The 22,481-nt window shown below is 44.2% G+C and overlaps 1 protein-coding gene across 2 annotated transcripts in view; it reads right to left on the reverse strand.

The window, feature by feature from the left end:
* Positions 1-912: 912 nt before the first annotated feature.
* EFHC1 (EF-hand domain containing 1) overlaps positions 913-22,481 on the reverse strand; it is a 64,430-nt gene continuing 42,861 nt past the window's right edge. The window contains exons 8-11 of one of the 2 annotated variants that reach the window (XM_036316873.1): positions 19,369-19,582; positions 17,636-17,783; positions 2,980-3,190; positions 913-1,563 (exon numbers count right to left, since the gene is read on the reverse strand). In XM_036316873.1, the coding sequence (XP_036172766.1) occupies positions 1,492-1,563; positions 2,980-3,190; positions 17,636-17,783; positions 19,369-19,582 (645 nt within the window). In that variant the 3' untranslated portion in view covers positions 913-1,491. Of the gene's footprint in view, positions 1,564-2,979; positions 3,191-17,635; positions 17,784-19,368; positions 19,583-22,481 lie in introns of those variants that run through there. The other variant, XM_036316874.1, reaches the window with a different exon arrangement.

Consider the following 22,481-nt stretch of genomic DNA (forward strand, 5'->3'; position numbering starts at 1 on the left):
CCACAGACACCACAGGGAATGAGGATTAAACAGGGAACCTTTGCCTGAGGCGCAGGAGAGGTGCTGGTGGAGGGCAAGCTCTGGTGCAGACTCAGGTTGCAGTCCTGCTCTGCCATGAGAAGCTAGGTGACCTCCAGCTTCTGGTGTCCCTGAACCAGGTGGAGGAAGGGTACAGGGTCTGAGACCGCAGATCTGGCAGTCGAGCGGTGAAGGCTTTCCGGAAGGGGAGGAGGGGGAGGCAGGGCAGTAGAGTGGAAAGGCAGGTAACCATTCTGAGCTGTTTGCTCCCCTGTGCTCTACAGTTTGGGGTTGGTTGGTTTGCTTGCTTGTTTTTGCAGGGAGTGGGAGTGGTAAGATGAAGGGACCGTGAATGCTAAGTCCATGGTACAAATAAAGTATTCAATAGATTAATCTTTTTTCATGAACATACATGCCAGCAGGATATTCAGGAGTCACGCATCCAAGGGACCCTCAATTCTCGAAACGTTTAGAAACGTCTTTTTTACCAGCTAGTCCCAGATCCCCTCCAAACCTATAGATGAATTTGACACATTCATGTGAACCCTTAATTAGATGGTATTTTCAAGGCCCCCTGGTGGTATAAAGTATAGACCTAGGGCCTGAGCAGTGGTAACTCACAAGCCAATATTCATACAAAGGCAGATTTTACTAGCCTTAAATCTGTAAGCCACCCACCATCTCACAAAAACATGTGGTGTATTTCCCTGTAATCTTGGGGCAAGCAGGCAGGTGGGGAGCAGGCATTGGCCGAGCAGCAATACCAGTGCTGTGTGCTTATTTTCAAAACCCCAAATGATGCTTCTCCTAGCCAATTCTATCTTTTCTTCTGCTCTTACTCATTGTACACCTGTATTAGTCAAGGTTCTCTAGAGAAACAGAAACAATGGGATCTATATAGAAAGAATGAGCTTTATTATAGGGAATGGTTCACGTGATTACAGTCAGTCAACAAGAAGACCGTGAGAGCTGACGGTGTGGTTCCAGTCTGAAGGCCAGCAGGCTTTCTAATGTTTGAGTCAGAAGGCAGGAGGAATTCACTCTTACTCGCGAAGGTCAGCCTTTTGTTCTATTTAGACCTTTAATGAGTTGGAAGAGGTCCACCCACACTGGGAGGGCAGCCTGCTTTACTCAGTCCACCAACTCAAATGTTCATCCCACCCAGAAACACCCTCACAGACACCCAGGAATAACATTTGACCAAATATCTAGGTTCCCCAAGGCCCAGTCAGCTCGACACATAAAATTAACCATCACAACACCCCCATCTCTACCTCCCTCAATAAGGCACCAATCTTCTTACAAGATGCAATCTAACTTAGACTTCAGAAGTAGTGAAATATAAGAAACAAAAGAGAAAGGAATATACTTTCAAAGGCTTGATATACTTTCAAGCCTCTACAAAGAGTACAAGGTATATTTTCAAAGTGAGGTCCAACCTCAAAATACTAGTGCGCCCTCTCCTCAGCCTGGTCAGTTCGAGAAAGCCCGGACAAAGTTGTAGTAGTTGATCTTGTCTTCTCCGTGAGAGCACATCCTGATTAACTGCAGGGGAGACAGAGAGCAGGCGGGACAGACATGAGGGCTGCCTGCTGCGTCACTGCAGGGCTCTATCAACACTGATCCCACCTTTGCAACCAGTGCAGTTTGTACACCCTCAGTTGGTCCTGAAGTGCTCCTGTGAACCCAGTGCATGGTCGGCTATTACCTCCTCTCACAGTTAGTAAAATCAAACCTCAGGTGGAGTAAATGGCCTGGCCAAGATTTCAGAACCAATATTTGCATTTTTAAGGGCACTATCACTTTCAATTATTAAAAAAAAGCAATTTTTATTGTTTTTATATTCAAAGACAAGACTTTGTCCACCCAGTCTGTGCAGAGTAAGACTCAAAATAGCGAGTTGGTGTTATGGCAGTCTAATAGAAAAATCTAGCTATGTCACTGCCCAAACCTGTCCCCTGAAACTCAGTTGTGAGTGATAGTAGACTGACTTGCGGTGGTTGCTTTCATAAGACACGTGCAAATCCACCCCACCCACCTTCCCTGTCCCGCTCTCACGGACTGCAATGCCTCTCTCTCATGTCAGCTCACACATAATACACATGACTTAAAATCTGGGGATGCTGTCAATCTGAGCTTTGGGAAGCTAAATGGGCTTTGGCCCATGGGAACAAATACCTTTCTTTCTGTCTCCTCCACTCCTAGCTAATGTCCCTGCCTACAAAATATCCTCGTCTCCAACCTAGTCACTTTAGCCCTAAGCAAAAGCCCTCCCCAAATGAATCTTACCTCTGAACATTCCTTTTTGCTAAAAGATCTTTAAGGTCTATAGCATCTCAGTCTTCTTAATCAATGAGAATGTCTCAATGACAGTAAGTCACAGTCACTGGCAAGGTGGGAAAAATTTTGTCTGACTTCTAGGGATCTGGCTAAAGGGGTCTATAAGGGGAAAAGGCATGAAATGCTCTCCTCAACTCATGAACATTTCTAAGAGGAGAATGTCCATGTCGCCATGGGGCCCCTACTGACAGATGCCCCCACTGACTGCTGTCCCTGGGCAGCAGTCACGCCTTCTTCCATGCTAGTCCTCCAGATGGGCTAACGTACTTATCGCTGTGAAGGATGTTACTGGCTGCCCACCAACCCGCTCAGACCAGTGTCTGTGAGTTGCCCTGGGTGGCCACCCCTCCAGGACCACCTCTGCTGCCCTCCTTCAGCCCCAACATGTCTTATTAGCCTCTCTGTGCTGCCTAGCCCACACCACCTACAGATGCCTTGCAAACGTAATGAGAACAGAAAGTCAATGAATCAAGGGAAAACCATAATCAGGACTGAACAGGAGACCTGACTTGAACACCCTAGATCTTCCCCAGTTAAAACGAAATACATATTTAATTGTCTTTAAGAGAGAATGAACGGTGCGCAGCCTTGCAATTACCTGGGAAAAGAACTCATACTGACCTCCTTAGTCAAGGAATCATCAACTGGGACGCTGAGAGTGCTACAGATTTTAAAGAACACCTCTTTGTCCACGAATCCTGTCGCCTCCTTGTCATAAACTTGGAATGCCTCTCGAATGTTATCTCTGCAGGGATGGTCTTTCACTTGCTTCTGGATTCTGTCTATTAATGCCTCCAGTTCCTGCATGCTTGGATCCACTCCCGTTGCTTTTCTGTGGAGGAAGGAAGGAAATGATGGGCTATGGAATTTACTCTTGGCTACTCTTATCTCAGTGACCAAAGTTCTCACTTGGTGCAGTCCAGGAAACTTTTAATGGCAAACAGCTTCGACACAGAGCTGACCAATCGCTGAACACTGGCCCGCAGTGGCTGGCTGGTGGGTGACCTCTGCCTCAGGACAGCCTACCAGGGGCAGCGTCTGCACTGGAGCTCAGCCTCCCTGGCCGCCATCAGAGCCAAATCTAACACCGCCACCATCCCAAGTGCCTTGTTTGTGGGAGTCGCATGATCTACTTCATCCACATGACATCATCTAAAAATAAATGTCTGAGTTTTAAAAATATTTCTCTATAGCTATGCAGTCAGGGGTCTCTTATACTTGAACACTCTCTCTCCAATTCACTCTTAAGTTTTGTGCAAGATTATCTATGAAAGCTAAGAGACTGCTCTATGTGATGGATTGAGAAGTTCAGGATCAGCACTTCCTGAAATGAAGAGAGATCAGAAGCCCAGAACGTTAGGAAAAAGGTCTATCCTTTCAAATCACAACCAGGATAAGCAAGAGCCAGATTTTTATTTCCTTTGAACATGATGGTACAGTTGTAAAATTAGCAGAAGGAAGCAAATAATAAAATCAAAGCAGAAATAAATGATATAGAGACTAGAAAAATGGTAGTAAGATCAATAAAACTAAGAGGTCTTGTCTTTTTTTTTTTTTAAAGATAACAAAAAATGACATACTTTTAGCTATACAAATTAAGGAAAGAGAAAAGACTCAAAAATGAAAGAGGAAACATTATAACTGCTAGCAGTTATACAAAGGATATACAAAGGATAATAAGAGACTATTATGAACAATCATACATCAACAAATGGATAACCTGAAAGAAATGGCTAAATTTCTAGAAATAAACCAAACAAAAAGTTCCTAGAAACATACAACTTAAAAAGATTGAATCATCAAGAAATAGGAAATCTGAATAAGCCATAAAAAGTAGGAGATTGAATCAGTAACCAAAAGTCTCCCAAAAAAGAAAAATCCAGGACCAGATGGTTTCACTGGTGAATTCTACCAACATTTTAATAAGAATTAATAGCAAGCATTCTCAAACTCTTCCAAAAAAAAATGAAGTGGAGGGAACACTCTTAAATTCATAATACAAGGCCAGTTGATACTAAGGACAAAGATACTACAAGAAAAAAAAAAATTCAGGCCAGTATCCCTGGTGAACACAGATGTAAATATCCTCAATAAAATAATAGCAACCTTAATTCGACAATACACTAGGATGAGTAGGATTTATCCTTTGTATCAAGGATGGTTCAACATATACAAATCAATAAATGTAATATATCACATTAATAGAATATAGGGTAAAAAGCATAATTATCTCAATAGATACATAAAAAGCACTTGACAAAACCTAACATCTTTTCATGATAAATGCTCTCAACAGCCGAAACCGGTTTGGCTCAGTGGATAGAGCGTCGGCCTGCGGACTGAAAGGTCCCAGGTTCGATTCCGGTCAGGGGCATGTACCTGGGTTGCGGGCACGTCCCCAGTGGGAGATGTGCAGGAGGTGGCTGATCGATGTTTCTCTCCCATCGATGTTTCTGACTCTCTATCTCTCTCCCTTCCTCTCTGTAAAAAATCAATAAAATATATTTAAAAAAAAAAATAAAAAATAAATAAAAAAAATAAAAAAAAAAGAAGCTCTCAACAAATCAGGTACAGAAGGAATGTAGCTCAGCCTTATAAAGGCCATATCTGACAAGCCCACAGCTAGCATCACACCTCACAGTGAACAAGACAAGCATGCCCACTCTCACCACCTCTATTCAACACAGACCGAACAAGAGCAATCAGGCAAAAAGTAAATAAAATATATCCAAATAGGAAAGGGAAAAGTAAAACTATCTGTTTGCAGATGACATGATCTTATATGTAGAAAACCTCAAGATGCCACTAAAAAACCTGTTAGAAGTAGTCAACATATTCAGTAAAATTCCTGGATACAAAAAATCAACATACATAAATCAGTAAACTATCTGAAAGAGAAATTAAGAAAATAATCCCATTCACAATAGCTTCTAAAACAATAAAATACTTAGGATTACATTTAACAAAGGAGGTGAAAGACCTGTGCACCAAAAATAAGACATTAATGAAAGAAATGGAAGAAGACTGTGTTCCTGGGTTGGCAGAATTAATATTGTTAAAATACCCATAATACCCAAAGTAGTCTACGAATTTAATACAACCCCTATCAAAATTCCAATGGCATTTTTTACAGAAATTGAAAAACAAAAACAAATTCATATGGAACCATAAAAGACTCCAACTAGACAAAGTGATGTTGAAAAAGAACAAAGCTGGAGATATCACAGTGCCTGATTTCAAACTATATAATAAGTTATAGTATTCAAAACAGTATGGTACTGGCATAAAAACAGACACATAAACCAATGGAGCAGAATAGAGAGCCCCAAAATAAACCCATGCATATATGGTAAACAAACCTTTGACAAGGCAACCAAGAATAATATACAATGGATCAAGAACAGTCTCTTCAATGAATGGTGGTGGAAAAACTGGCTATCTACATAATGAAATATATGGAATATCTATATCTATATATGTACATATAGATCTATATCTATATCTGTATATACAGATATAGATATATATAATGGAATATGTGAAATGTAATGGAATATTATTTGCCATAAAAAAGAAAATCCTACCGTTTGAGACATGAATGAACCTAAAGGACATATACTTAGTGAAACAGCACAAACAGAGAAAGACAAATACTGTATGATCTCATTTATGTGTGAAATCTTTTAAAAGTCAAACTTATAGAAACAGAGAGTAGAAATATGGTTGCCAGGGGCTAGGGGTTGGAGAATAAGGGGTATGTTGGCCAAAGGGTACAAACTCAGTTATGAAATGAAAAGTTCTGGGGAATCTAATGTATAGTATGGTACTTATAATAATACTGTGCTGTATACTTGAAATTTACTAAGAGAGTTGATCTTAAATATTCTACCACTTGTGTGACATAATAAGTGGTAACTATGTGACATGATAGGTGGGTTAATTGATTGTGATAATCATTTCACAATGTATGTGTTGAATCTTGTGTACTTTAAATATACACAATTTTATTTGTCAATTATACCTCAATTAAGTTGGTGGGTAGGGGCTACTGTGATAGGTTTGAAGCTAAATTCTAGGATGACTGGTTTGGTAACAGTGTGTGAAATGGACGAAGGTAGAGAATGGAGGTGGGAAGGTGAGTTAGGAGACATTGTGGAAGCATAGGTAAGCAATGATGGGAGTATGGCAGACGTTGGGGGTTACCTGTCCCATATTCATCCTCTCCTTCTTCCTAATAGAGCTCTTCTTTTGTTTGAGCAGCAATTAGGAGTGGTCATGTGACACAGCCCAGACAATGAGCTGCAAGCAGAAGTTGCTAGGTGGGGCTTCTAGATAAGCCCTTTAAAAACAGGAAAGACATGATGAGACTGGCTGTTTGATCTTTTCCCCTTTGTCTTCCTCTTCCTCCTAACTGGAATACAGATGCAGTGCTGGAAATGGAATGTTCACTTTGTGTCCACAGAATGAAAGAGCATATGGACAAAAGCTACTTGCTCAGGATGTCAAAGAAGAGAGAAAAAGTCAGGTCTCGGTTGTAGAACCACCATGCCAGCTTTGGACTGTTCACCTCCAGACATTGTGTTCCAGAAGAAACATATAACTCCACTGGCTGCTTCTGTTGTTATGGCTATTGTTATTATGTGCAGACTGATTTGAGTTCTTTAAATTAGGAAATGGTGGTGAGAATGAAAAGGAGAAGTCAGAGGCAAGATACACACACACACACACACACACACACACACAGCGACCGGAAAGGCAGAACGACCAAAACAACCGGAATGAACCGTGGCTATGACATGCACTGCGGCAGCCAACCAGCCTGATTTGGGCCCCTATCAGCTGCCCACCCTGGGCTGCCCGGCTCCTGATCAGCCCCCAACACCCTGATCCCAGGCATGGCTGGCTGGCCAACCACCTGTGGCCCCTACCCTCTGCCAGCCTGGCCTGATGGGCCCCCATCGGGGCAGGCTGGCTGGACCCCACCCATGCACAAAGTCGTGCACCAGGCCTCTAGCTGTAGAATAAAATGAAAAGAAATTAGCAGCTAATTGAATATGGTATCTCTAAGGTCTCACATTAAGGCCAGTGGAACTCTGCTGTGATTGAGAGAAAGAGGGGAATGGGCATTGTTTGCCTCCTGTGTGCCAGACACTATGTGGAAGATCTTGGGGCTTAAAGAAATGAGAATATTTGGAAATGTCTATATGGGAAAGATGGCTGGAAGTGAAAAAGAGGGTTTTGAAAGGATCCTTGAGCAGGGGTGGGAAGGCCCTCTTGAAGCTGAAGAGCACAACCGGGCATGCTAACAGAACAAGAATAATATATATGAACATGTGTCTTTTCATGCTATTCATACATGTAGATTCCCCATAGATGGGTTATCTGCAAATCTGCGTTCAGTCTATTGCAATGAGGGCCCAAAACCCAAAAAGAACTTCAGAGGAAGTCAATAATTACCTATGCATTATTTTTTGTTTTTTAAATTCTCACCTGGGGATATTTTTTCCATTGATTTTTAGAGAGAGTGGAAGGGAGGGGGAGAGACAGAGAGAGAGAAACATCCATGTAAGAGAGACACATGGATTGGTTGCCTCTCGCAGGTGTCCCAACTGGGGCAGGGATAGAGCCAGCAATAGGTAAGTGCCCTTGAAGGGAATTGAAACCCCCACTCTTCGGTCCACAGACCATGCTCTAAGCACAGAGTAAAACCAGTGGGACACCTATGCACTATTTTAATTTTCTGGCTCAGAAAGAGAAAATGGCTAACTCCCAATTTCACCATGCTGTAATTGGCACTTGATATAAAAAGACTTAGGCCTGGCAAGTACTGGGGATGCCCCTTTCAATGATGAGTCAAATAAAGGATTTGTGTTTCCTTCCAGCTAGTGGATGGATTCTTTACCAGATGGGAGGAGTTAGAAGCCAAAGACAGAATGGCTGGAAGGCACGGAAGGCCTGCCACCTGGATTCCAAGCATTTTTCTCTCTCTCTCTGAGTCATCACAGGAGCAGGGGAGGAGAGAAAGTGAGGATCAGAATAAGGATAGCAACAGACCTATCCCAGAACTTGATTTCTCTTTATCTGTATTGGTCTCTCATTTCAAGTGCCTTAGCACCATCTTTTTATCATTACTAACCCAGAGCAAAAATTTTAAAAATCCTACTGGTAGTACGCCAAAGGAGGAAGCTTACCAGTGTCGTCGGTACTTGCATAGACATGAAAAAATTACAGAAAAGAATTCTGAGAAGTAGTTGAATTAAATGTACAACCATGAACCTCAACTCTGCCCTTAATGCTGCCACCACCAAACCATGCTTCCCCAGTCCACTCACCTCCCACTTTCCCTGGAGCTGCCATATTTCATCAGTCCTGAGACATTTTTTTTCCACATTTCTGAATTTAGCATGTAGTTTTTAACTGTTGGTGAATTACAATTATAACTGTTGTGTTTTCTTTCTTAGTATAGATTTTAAAAATGTGATATATTTACTTTTTATATTTATTTAGTCAATAGATTAGAGCATTTCACAACCTTCCTCTCTCCTGAAACCTCCAATATCTCCCCAACCTCATTCTTCTTACTCTATAACTACATTGAGATAACCAGCAAAACCCCTCAACCATATCTACCCACCTACCAGCATCTGTACCCATACACTCCGCCTTCCTGTTACCACAGATCAAGGTTTCAAAGAGCAATCCCAGAACATCTGGAGGTTCCTGAGACCCTTGGCTGGGGCGGGGGGGGCGGGGGGGGGGGGGGGGGTCTGTGAGGTCAAAACTATTTTCATAATAATACTAAAACATTATTTGCTTTTTTACGCATTTTCTCAAAAATGCACAGTGGAATTTTCCAAAGGTTACGTGATCAACGACATTGCAGTAGGCTCATCACAGAAGCAGATGAAAATAGAGCTGTCTTCTATTAAAAAAGTCAGATATTAAAGACACTTGCAAAGTAATTTATAAAACAGTGCTACTCTTTTCACTGAATTTTTTTGTTTGGGAGAATATAGTCATTTTTCAGAAAATCGTGTTATTTACATTAAAATGAAATGAGTTTATTATTTTTAAAACATTAATATTTTAGAGAGAACCAAGATGGCGGCATAGGTTAACGCCGGAGTTTGCTGCCTTGAACAACTACTTCAAAAGTGAAACCAAAAAACGGAAGGGACATCACCCAGAACCACAGGAACGCTGGCTGAGTGGAAGTCCTACAACTAGGAGGAAAGAGAAACGCATACGGACACTCAGAGGAGGCGCAGTGCTGAAGTCAAATTCTGAGGTGCGGAGTGCGCGAGCGGGCTGGCGGCGGAGGGCGCGGTTGGCGTTTTCAATCGGGAGGGAGTCGCAGACTCTGAGCTCCAGATCCAGGCGAGTCTTTGGGGACCCAGACTCAAACGGGAGAAGCGGGACTGTCTGGCTTCGGTCAGAGCGAGTGCAGCTTTCTCTCTGAGCTTTGCAGCGGGTGCTGGGACTCAGAGAGGCAGAGCCCCTGGGGACAGGACTGAGAGCCGCCATAACTGCTCTCTCCGGCCCACCCTGTTGATCCTGTGCGACCCGCCCCGCCCAAGCCCTGCACAGAGGCTTTTGCCGGATAGCCTCAGGCAAAGGCTAGATTAGCACCTCCCTAGAGGACAGAAGTTCTCTCACTGCTGACACAGCTGATTCTCATAGCCACTTGGCCTGGAGGTCAAACCCTCCCTGGAATTAGCTACAACAATCAAGATTTAACTATAAGACTTCGAACAAAGACCACTAGGGGGTGCACCAAGGAAGCATAACAAAATGCGGAGACAAAGAAACAGGACAAAATTGTCAATGGAAGATATAGAGTTCAGAACCACACTTTTAAGGTCTCTCAAGAACTGTTTAGAAGCCGCCGATAAACTTAATGAGATCTACAAGAAAACTAATGAGACCCTCGATCTTATATTGGGGAACCAACTAGAAATTAAGCATACACGGACTGAAATAGAGAATATTATACAGACTCCCGACAGCAGACCAGAGGAGCGCAAGAATCAAGTCAATGATTTGAAATGCGAGGAAGCAAAAAACACCCAACCGGAAAAGCAAAATGAAAAAAGAATCCAAAAATGCGAGGATAGTGGAAGGAGCCTCTGGGACAGCTTCAAGCGTACCAACATCAGAATTATAGGGGTGCCAGAAGATGAGAGAGAGCAAGATATTGAAAACCTATTTGAAGAAATAATGACAGAAAACTTCCCCCACCTGGTGAAAGAAATGGACTTACAGGTCCAAGAAGCGCGGAGAACCCCAAACAAAAGGAATCCAAAGAGGACCACACCAAGACACATCATAATTCAAATGCCAAGAGCAACAGATAAAGAGAGAATCTTAAAAACAGCAAGAGAAAGAAACTCAGTTACCTACAAGGGAATACCCATACGACTGTCAGCTGATTTCTCAACAGAAACTTTGCAGGCCAGAAGGGAGTGGCAAGAAATATTCAAAGTGATGAATACCAAGAACCTACAACCAAGATTACTTTATCCAGCAAAGCTATCATTCAGAATTGAAGGTCAGATAAAGAGCTTCACAGATAAGGAAAAGCTAAAGGAGTTCATCACCACCAAACCAGGATTATATGAAATGCTGAAAGGTGTCCTTTAAGAAGAGGAAGAGGAAGAAAAAGGTAAAGATACAAATTATGAACAACAAATATGCATCTATCAACAAGTGAATCTAAGAATCAAGTGAATAAATAATCTGATGAACAGAATGAACTGGTGATTATAATAGAATCAGGGACATAGAAAGGGAATGGACTGACTATTCCTGGGGGGGAAAGGGGTGTGGGAGATGCGGGAAGAGACTGGACAAAAATCATGCACCTATGGATGAGGACAGTGGGTGGGGAGTGAGGGCGGAGGGTGGGGCGGGAACTGGGAGGAGGGGAGTTATGGGGGGAAAAAAAAAAGAGGAACAAATGTAATAATCTGAACAATAAAGATTTAATTAAAAAAAAACATTAATATTTTAAATGTCAGATATAATTCCTAACATGGTATATTTAATAGATATAAACCACATAAGCAAAAACCCTTTCAGGTTCTGAATAATTTTTAAGAGTATATTGGTGTCCTGAGACCAAAAAGTTTGAGAACTGCCAGAGATGGCTAGTGCTTCTCTTTAAAACCAGTTCCTCCACCTGTGTACTGAGCTCCACCCTCTCTCACATACTCCACAAATCCCCCCTCTCTCATACACAGTTGTCTATGTTTTTCCCTCTCCACAGAATCATTCCCATTCACATACAAACATGCTATTTTAAAAACAGAACTCTTCTCTTAACTCTTCTTCCACCAGCTACTACTCCATTTTTGTTGTCCTTTGCATCAAGCTTCCTCAAAATATTTGTCTATCCTTCCATTCTTGAATTCCTCTCTTCCCCCTTCCCTCTTAAATCCACTCCAATCAGGTTTTCTCACCCTCCCATTCAACTGAAACTTTTTATAAAAGTCCTGGATGTCCCCTACATTGCTACATTCCCCAGTGGACAAAATTATTCTGTCTTTCTTCATATACAGGTGAGTTTCACTTTGCATAGTTCCAATGTGCACAAATTTCAGTTGCCACTGTTTAAATAGCCCAGCCTCTCAACAACATGGTTCAAATTTCAGTCACCACAGTTTATTAGCTGTGAGTAACTGCAACAAGTGCAAACTCACTGTCGGGTTGTCAGCCTACTAAATCACCACAGAAATAACAGGTGCATATCATGATCAGTGGCCATCACAACACTTCTTTCAGAGCCTCTCTGATTGGTCGTTGGGCACCTGTTTTTCAGTTCACACTTAGCAATTGTGCAGCTAAGTTGCCTCCTTGTCTCTCAGTGATAAGCTCACATGATGTTTTACAAAACAGAGAATTGACCAACAAAGGTGAAAATGCAGCAAAGAAATAAAACATGATAATACTAGAAGTATTATGTACTTATATTATTATCTGTAATAATAAAATTGTAATATGCAAATCAACCGAACGACCAAACAGCAGAACGACCGTCGGATGACCTTCCAGATAACCATGCTATGACACACACTGGCACCAGGCCAGCCAAGGCAGGTGCAATGTGATTGGTTGGGGGGCCCCACCATCACCCCACGATCACCCCGCAGAGGGAGGCCTAGGCCACTGTCCAGTGGGGCGATCGATCAGGGGGAGGGGGGCTCCACAACTGCCCCAAAGAGGGAGGCTCAGGCTACCTGCCGGTGGCGCTGCAGTGGGTTGGCAGGGCCTCCCTCCACGGAGCCATCGATCGCAGAGCCCCACCATCAGTCGCCCCACAGAGGGAGGCCCAGGCCAGCAAAGCGATCGCACCCCACACCTGTCGCCTGCAGAGGAAGGTGACCGGTGGCGGGGGAGGGGGGCTAGCACCACACAGATGGCAAGCAGTGGCAGCAGCGGGGGTGGAGCCAGCTGCTGGCAGCCAGGGCAAGGAAAGCCCCGATAGGCCCTGATTGCTGGCCAGGCCTAGGGACCCTACATGAGAGTTCCCATATTGTGAGAGGGTGCAGGCCGGGCTGAGGGACACCCCCCCGCCCGGTCACGAATTTCATGCACCAGGCCTCTAGTCTATAATAATAAAAGCATAATATGCTAATTAGACCAGACAGCTAGATGACCTTCCAGACAAAGCTGGGGCTGCGAGGTCCAAGGCAAGCTTCCGCAGCTGCAAGGGCCAAGCCCCTTGCACAAATTTCGTGCATTGGGCCTCTAGAATATCCTATCTAATAATAGATAAACATGGTAATTAACCATACCTCCGCTACACTTCCCATTGATGGCGGCCGGCAGCCAGGCAGCTGAAGCGAACAGGAGGCTTGCTTGCTCCAGTGATGGAGGAAGCCAAGGTTCCCGGCCTGCCGTGGCCCAGCTCTGAGCGCTGCACTCTAAACAACAATGTTGCAATTATAGAAGCTAAATAAGCCCAGAAACCTGCTTTCAGCCAGCCGGCCTTGGAGCTGGAGCCGCAACAAAGTTTCAATTACAGAAGGTAAATAAATCCCAGAATTAAAAAAAAAAAAGGAGAGACTGGGAGCTTCAGTTGCAGGCTTGGCCCGCCTGAAAACGGCCCTCAGCCCTTCATCCAGACTGGCCAGGCACCCCAGTGGGGACCCCCACCCTAAAGGGGGTGCAGGCAGCCTGAAAACAGCCCTCAGCCCCTCATCCAGGCTGGCCAGGCACCTCAGTGGGGACACCATTCAGGGCAAACCAGCCGGCCCCCACCGGTGCACCAGGCCTCTATCCTATATAGCAAAAGGGTAATATGCAAACTGACCCTAACAGCAGAAAGACTGGGACTGATTGGTCGCTATGACACACACCACCAGGGGGCAGACGCTCAATGAAGGAGCTGCCCTCTGGTGGTCAGTGAGCTCCCACATGGAGGAGCTCTGCTCAGCCACAAGCCAGGCTGATAACTGCCAGTACAGCGGTGGTGGTGGGAGCCTCTCCTGCCTCCTCAGCAGCGCTAAGGATGTCCAACTGCAGCTTAGGTCTGCTCCCCACTGGCAAGTGGACATACCCCCAGGGCTGCCGGGCTGCCAGAGGGATGTTTGATTGCCAGCTTAGGCCCAATCCCCTGGGGAGCAGGCCTCAGCCAGCAGATGGTCATCCCCCGAGGGGTCCCAGACTGTGGGAGGGCACAGGCCGGGCTGAGGGACCTCCCCCCACCCCACCGAGTGCACAAATTTTTGTGCACTGGGCCTCTAGTCCTATCTAATAAAAGAGAAACATGCAAATTGACCATAACCCCGACACCCTTCCCATTGGCTAATCAGGATATGCAAATTAACTGCCAACCAAGATGGCGGCCGGCAGCCATGCAGCTGAAGCAAACAGGAGGCTTGCTTGCTCCAGTGATGGAGGAAGCCAATGTTCCCGGCCTGCTGCTGCCAGCCTCTGAGCTGCACTCTAAGAAACTATGTTACAATTATAGAAGCTAAACAAGCTCCAGAGACCTGCTTTCAGCCAGCTTCGGCCTCAGAGCTTAGAGCTGCTGTGATGGCAACAGAGTTTCAATTACAGAAGCCAAACAGACCCAGAAACCTGCTTTCAGCCCTCAGAGCTGGAGAAGGCTCTCAGCTCCAGTGATAGCTATAGAAGGTAAATAAATCCCAGAATTAAAAAAAGAAAAAAGAAAAAAAGGAGAGGCTGGGAGCTTAAGTTGCTCTCCAGCCTGAAAATGGCTCTCAGGCCCTTACCCAGACTGGCCAGGCACCCCAATGGGGACCCCCACCCTGAAGGAGGTGTGACCAGCTGCAAACAGCCTTCAGCCCGTCATCCAGGCTGGCCAGGCACCCCAGTGGGGACCCCCACCCTGAAGGGGGTGTGACCAGCTGCAAACAGCCTTCAGCCCATCATCCAGGCTGGCCAGGCACTCAAGCGGGACCCCAACCCTGATCTAGGACACCCTTCCGGGCAAAACAGCTGACCCCCACCCATGCACCAGGCCTCTATCCTATATAGTAAAAGGGTAATATGCAAACTGACCCTAACAGCAGAAAGACTGGGGATGACTGGTCACTATGACACACACTGACCACCAGGGGGCAGACGCTCAATGCAGGAGCTGACCCCTGGTGGTCAGTGAGCTCCCACAGCAGAAGTGCTGCTCAGCTGACAGGCGCTAGACGCGGGGCTGACGGCTACACAGCTGCTGCATGAGTTTCTCCTGTGGACGCTTCCCCTGTGCACACGAGGCAGCTGCAGCAGGCGCAGTGGGGCCGGGATGAGCGGGAGCGGCGCAGGGCCCAGCCCGGGCTCAGACCCTTCCCTGGCCTCCTGCTGCTTCACACACTACTTCGTGCTGTGTGGGATCAATGCAGACAGCGAGCTGGAACCTGACAAGGTGGCGGGTAAGGCCGGGCTATGGCGGCATGGAGGTCCACTGATCCCCACCAGTGCACAAATCTGTGCATCGGGCCTCTAGTGAAGTATAATGGAGTCATAGAGGAAACAGCTCACTGGGGCTGCTCACACTGCCTCCATTCAAGAGACTCTTGCTGTGCAGCCCGAGGAACTCAGTGAAGGCCAAAATACTGACATAAGCAAGGAACATAATTGCAATGAAAAGGATGACAAATCCCAGATACTAGCAAAAAGCTGCACATTAAAATAACTTTCTGCCGAAACCGGTTTGGCTCAGTGGATAGAGCATCAGCCTGCAGACTGAAAGGTCCCAGGTTCGATTCCGGCCAAGGGCATGTACCTTGGTTGCGGGCACATCCCCAGTAGGAGATGTGCAGGAGGCAGCTAATCGATGTTTCTCTCTCATCGATGTTGCTAACGCTCTATCTCTCTCCCTTCCTCTCTGTAAAAAATCAATAAAATGTATTTTAAAAAAATAAATAAATAAATAAATAAATAAAAATAAAAAAAAATAAAATAACTTTCAGAGATATTTCACTGTCAGTAAAGAAACCCTAGGAGATACTTCACAACACTGAAAGCAAAAATTATGAAATGTTGGAAGCTGATCCAAACTTCAAAAGGAATGTGACAATTTGCCAAAGCATAGAAAAGATGTTTGCCTGTATCATAAGTTATACGATGAGAAAAAGGCAAGCGCTGCTCAAACTACTTTTGATAAGTTTTTTTCCACGAAATGGAACACTTTAATTCTCAGTGTTGCCAATATTTTATAGTGTACTAAATAAAAAGTAGTTTTACTATTTTTTCATTTCCCTATATTTATAACCATCAGATTTTTCGAGTTTATACAATAATTTTTAAAGGTCACAGGACAGTAGTAGTAAATTTCCCACTGCTTATTAAGATTGTTTGCACGGTTGTTTTTATAGTCCCACACTGCTGTGCAAACAAAAGAGTCTACTTTCCTTATTTGGTTTCCAGAATACCACACCCACTTGGTTTTCTTCCTGCCTCACCAGTTGTCATACCCAGTTTCCTCTTCTCAATTCTGAGTGTTGGAGGACCTCCGGGATCAGTCCTAGGAGCTCTTCTTTTCTTTATCTACATTGACTCCCTTAGAGAGATTTCACTTAGTCCTGTGGCTTAAAATATTATCTATAAGCCAACACTTCCACATTTACATCTCTAGTCTAGAACTCTTGCCTGAACTCCAGATTTATACATCCCACAGCCCATTTGATACTTTATTTGGATATCTCATAGCTATCGTAAACCTAGTATATCCAAAACTGAAATCCTCCCCTCCCCCAAAAACCCTCTTCTACCCCAAATGAACATCTTCCCCAGCTCAGATGATGGCAACTCTTCCTTCCAGTTGTTCAGGTCTAAAACTTTGCAGTCATCTTAACTACTCTCTCTCTCTCTCTCTCTCTCATATCCCCTATGTAATCTACCTTCAAAATATATCCAAAATCAGACCATTTCTCCCACCTTCGCTGATCTACCCTGATCCATGCACCATCATCACTTGCCGGGATTATGGTAATATTCTCCTAACTAATGTCTCTCCTAACCTATTCAGAACACAATAGCTCTTTAATACATATGTCAAATCTTGCCACTTCTTTTATTCAGAACCCCACAATGGTTCTCCATTTCACTCAGAGAAAAGCCAGCATCTTTCCAAAGACCTAGTAGGTCCTACATGATCCAGGACTTACTAATTTTCTAACTCTACCTTCCACTCCTCTCGTCTCACTTGTTTCACTCCAGCCACTTTCACTGGCCTACTTCTTGCCAGTGTTTCTTGCATAGTCTAGGCATGCTGCTACCTAGGCCTTAGCACTCACCATTCCCTCTTTCCGGCACACTCTTCCTCCAGATATCCATATGGCTAACTCCTTTACCTTCAAATGACCTTCCCAAGGTGTGACCTTGCCCGATCCATTGCAATCCACCACCCCCCTTCAGAAACCCTTATCACCCTAATTTTGCCCCACTTTTCCATAGCACGCATCACCTAATATACTGTATAATTTACTTGTGCTGTTTACTGACTATCTCCCACTGCTTAGATGCCAACTCCATGAAGGAACAACTTCTTTTCTGTTTACTACTATAAAAAAGCCCAAGGGCCTAGTGATAGTTTCCGACCCATACGAGGCATTCAATAGTTATTTGCTAAATAGATAAAGTTGGAAATGTTCTAAGTTACTACTTATTATATTGGACCCAGCAAACCTATGTATGACTAATAACTCCTACTTGGTGAAAATCTAAAATGGGATTACCCATTCAATTTATCAAGAACTATTTCCTGAATATCTCACATGTGCCAGAGCCAAAATGCTCCCTAGACAATCAAACATACTTTTCCAACTTTGGTGCAGAAGCTTCTCGCTTTTGAACATGGTTCTGAATCGACAAGAGTGCCTCTGGTGAATACTGGGCAGCGTTACTTTCCATATATCTCAAGACATAGTCGTCTGTGTCCAGGATGATGAACCGGTGGCCAAACACTGGGGAGAAGGCAGAGATACACTCACCTTGGTTATGCTTTTATCATGCAATCAGGAGTAAATACTGACCCTCCAATGACAAATTCACAGACATGCACATGCATGCACAGTGAACTTTCAAAACTCTCGAAACTTATATGCAGTCATTTGTTCGGTGTTAGGAAGCTCAGGATCTATATTTATACCCCTGCTCCCCCAAATGCAACCAATTCACAGTTTAATTGGGAAGGAAGGAGATTAAGACATTGGACCACATATCTACACTAATAAAAGAGAAACATGGTAATTGGCGTATGACCGCTACCCTTTTCATTGGCTAATCAGGGAGATATTCAAATTAACTGTCAGCCAAGATGGCGGCCGGCAGCCAGGCAGTTTGAAACTAACATGAGGCTTGCTTGCCTCAGTGACGGAGGATCATTGGAGGAAACCAACGTTCCCCGCCTGCGGCTGCAGGCCTCTGAGTAGGCAGTTTAAGAAACATTGTAACAAATACCGCAGGACTTCAGCCAGCAGATTCGCAACATTGTAAGCAAAGGCCAGAAACCTACTTTCAGCCGTGGAGGCAGGCCTAAGAGCTGGAGCCAAGCCTCAAGGTAAAGCTGGCCCAGAATTAAAAAAAGAAAAAAGGAGCAGTTGGGAACTTCAGTCACTCCCAGCCTGAAAACAGCCCTCAGCCCCTCACCCAGACTGGCCAGGCACCCCAGTGGGGACCCCTACCCTAATCCAGGACACCCTTCAGGGCAAACCAGCCGGCCCCACCCATGCACCAGGCCTCTACCCTATATAGTAAAAGGGTAATATGCCTCCCAGCACCGGGATCAGCGTGACAGGGGGCAGCTCCCAAACCCCCGATCACCCTGCGGCTCTGTGTGTGACAGGGGGCGGGGCCCCAACCCCCTGAGCAGCCCTGCTCTGTGCCTGATAGGGGGGAGCTCCCCAACCCCCCCCCACCCCCCACAGGCCCTGCTCTGTGTGTGACGGGGTAGAGCCATAACCTCCCCATCGGCCCTGCCCTGAGTGTGAGAGTGGCGGCGCGCCAACCCCCTGATTGGCCCTGTTCTGTGGGTGATAGAGGGCGGTGCCCCAACCCCCTGATGGGCCCTGCTCTGTGTGTGACGGGGGCAGCGCCCCAACCCCGATTGGCCCTGCTCTATGCGTGATGGGGTGGCGCCGCAACCTCCCCATCGACCCTGCCTTGAGTGTGACAGGAGACGGTGCCCCAACCCCTCAATTGGCCCTACCCTGAGCGTGACTGAGGGTGGCATCACAACCTCCCAATCGGCCCTGCTCTGAGCCCGACCAGGGGCTGCACCTAGGGATTGGGCCTGCCCTCTGCCACCCGGGAGCAGGCCTAAGCCAGCAGGTCGTTATCTCCCAAGGGGTCCCAGACTGCGAGAGGGCACAGGCCGGGCTGAGGGACCCCCCCTCCCCCCCTGAGCGCACAAATTTTTGTGCACCGGGCCTCTAGTGTAAGGATATTAGCTTTGTCTCTGCTGGAATGCAGCCCACTTGTCCCTTACAAGGGTTACTTAAATTTAATTCACTTGGCTAGTCAGAAAGCCTAACCTGGGTTTAGACCTACCATCAATCACAGCGCCAATGAAGAAGTCACTAGGGCTATAGTAGATGGGGTTTCCTGGCGGAGAGTGTGGTTTGGCAACTTTTGTTCTGCCAAGGTACTTGCCCCCAATGATACCAGAATTGCGAACAGGAGGCTCAAAGATACTGATCATGTCAGTGGCTAGAAAATAAGAGAAGACAAATCGGCGGTCTTTGTCTTCTGGGTAGGGGGATTCCTAGAAAAGTGAAAAAAAAAGGTATTATGAAAGTACATGAATTATCTAGATGCCCCCAAGTAAAATACCTACAGGGATTAGGTTTATTATGTAAATCTATTACATAAAGTATAATATAAATGAACAGTATGGGAGGGACTCTGGTGGCTGGGAAAAGACATGGCTCATCTAAAGGCTGCCCCAACTCAACTGCAGTTGATAGTTGCCTCGTGGGAATGTAGGCCCAATGCTGCTAGATCCTCCAATTTTGCATGAGAAGATAGCAATCTGGAGTACTGTATAAAGCCCTGGCTTGAAAACACTGACCTAAACTCTCTCAAGCACCATGCACACCAACAAAGCACGTAGGTCGCCACATTCTGCCCATAGGCTGCCAGTGTGAAACCTCCTGGCTGACATTAGGTTCAACTTCGTGGGCACTATGATGCCTGTGCAGAGTTTAGTTCTTTAAACAAATCCATTTACATACATAATTTTAGAGGAAAATTTAAGAAGGGAGGAATCGTAGAGTTAAAAGTGATTCTGAGAAACTATCATGTAGACAAGACTTCTCCCAAATCAACTCGCTGAGAGTGATCACATAACCTTTAAGCCACAAATTCCAGGTGGAACAAGCTTAAAAACAGACATGCTTATTCCTGACTAAAATCTTCCCATATCACACCTTTCGCACCCATCTTCTCATTTAGACCAGGGACTTGTGTAATCATTTCTCATTTGCTGCAGAAAGACACTGGGTTTCCTCTTAGTAAGATAATTTCCGCATTCCCTAATCTAATGGTTTCCAAACGTTTTTGATTGGATACCCCTGTAAAATTAAAAACAACAACAACACCACATCCACAATATAGTTAATAAAAATCAAACCATATCACTCCTCTATTCTCAAACTTCCAGAGACTTCCCATCACACTTAGAATAAAATATAAAGTTCTGAGCAGGGCCACAGGCAAGGCCATAGCAAGGGGGTTGGGGACTCATCCTTCAGGGCAGCGGACGCCAACCGGGGCTCCAAAGACCACTGGTGGTCCGTGAGGTCTGAAAGGTTGGTGACCGCTGCTTCAGAGTGTTTGTGATGAGCTGAATGGCTATACCCTCTGTTTTTACCAGGCCAGGGAAAACCCTTTGAAAATTACCACAACCAGAATATCACTTCTTTTTTCCTTTACCCATAGGAAGGTACACACTAATTCTTTATTAATATTAGTCTTACCGGTATTCTTTTAAATGATTTTTTTTACTTTGAACTCTAACACACAGAGAAAATGACCAAACCGCCCCCCCAAATGTACAGTTCAAAAAACAACATTGACAGAACCTAGAAAGCACCCTCCCAATCAATACCCTATCCTTCCCCCACCCAAGAAGCCACTATCTTAAGTTTACGGTTTTCTTTAGTTTTACCACAAAGCAGGCATCCCTAAACAGTTCTGTTTTGCATGTTTTTTTAAAATCTTAATATAAAGAAAATTATATAATATGTATTATTTTGTGACTGAGTTCTTACATTTAAAGTTATGTTTATGCGACTTATCCTTTTTATTTGTAAATGTAGTTCATTAATTTTCATTGCTGAACAGAATTCGAATCATTGTATAAACATGCCATTTTATTTATCCAGTCAGTTTCCTATAAATGGACATCCAGGTTTATTTTTAGCAATCATGGATTATGCTATTAGGGACATTCTTATCTCTTAGTGCACATATATGTACTATTTGGGCACAACCTGGTATGTTTGATTAGGCCAAACTATTTTCCTAAGTGAGCGTGTCACTGATAGTATATTTCCTATTGTTCCATATTGTCACCAACATATTAACCATCCTGGTAGGTGAGAGCAATTCTTTGTGGTTATAATTTGTAGCTTCCTGATCACTAAAAAGGCTGAGCACCTTTTCATACATTTATTGGCCTTCTGGATATCCTGTACTGTAAAATGCCCGCTCAAGTTTCTTGCTTATTTTTAAAAATGATTTTAGATTGTTCTTTAGATATTCTGGATATGAGTTCTTAGTTGATTTCTGCAATGACATCTTCTCCCACTCTGTCTTTTCATTTTTTTACTTTCTTATTGGTGTTTTTTGAGGAACATTAATGTCCATTTAATGTAGTCAAATTTATCAGTTTTTGAAACAATTTTGGCTTTTTGTGTACCACTACAGAAATCTTTCCCTACTACAAGGTTAAAATTTTATTATTATTAAGAAATTTTATTGCTTTGCCTTTCACATTTAAATCTTAAATTCACCCAGAATCAATTTCTATATTTGGTCTGAGGTGAGTCATATTTTCTTTTTTTCCAAATAGATATCTAATTGTTCTGATATAATTTATTGAAAAGGCCTTCCTTTCCTAATCCCTCAGCAATGCCCTTAGTCATGTATCTAAATGTGTGTAAGTCAGTTTCTGAACTCTAATCCAGCGGTCACCAACCTTTCGGACCTCACAGACCACCAGTGGTCCGTGGACCACCGGTTGGTGACCGCCGCTAATCTATTCCATTGGTTTAATGATCTATCTTTGCACAAATACTCTATTGTCTTAATTACTTTACATGACTTTTTAATATATGTTATATTTTGTTAAGCAAATCCACCAATCTTGTTCTCCAAGAATGTCTTGGCCATGCTTGGAAGTGCTTTACATCTCCACATAAATAATAGAATCAGTTGGTCAATCTGCAAAAATTAAAAACCCTTTGGGATTTTGACTGTAATTGCTTTGAAACCATAAATCAATTTGGGGCAAATATCTTTATAGTACTAAATTGTCTCACTAGTTAACAGCATCTCCAAATCTGCCTGTAATTTGAAAAATCACCTGGCCTACCCCTTCCCACTCCCAATTCCTATTCCCAGAAGTAATTTACTTTAATTTCTAATATTTATGTGGATAG

Source organism: Myotis myotis, unplaced genomic scaffold (assembly GCF_014108235.1).
Source record: "Myotis myotis isolate mMyoMyo1 unplaced genomic scaffold, mMyoMyo1.p scaffold_m19_p_7, whole genome shotgun sequence".
In the NCBI taxonomy this organism is placed as follows: Eukaryota; Metazoa; Chordata; class Mammalia; order Chiroptera; family Vespertilionidae; genus Myotis; species Myotis myotis.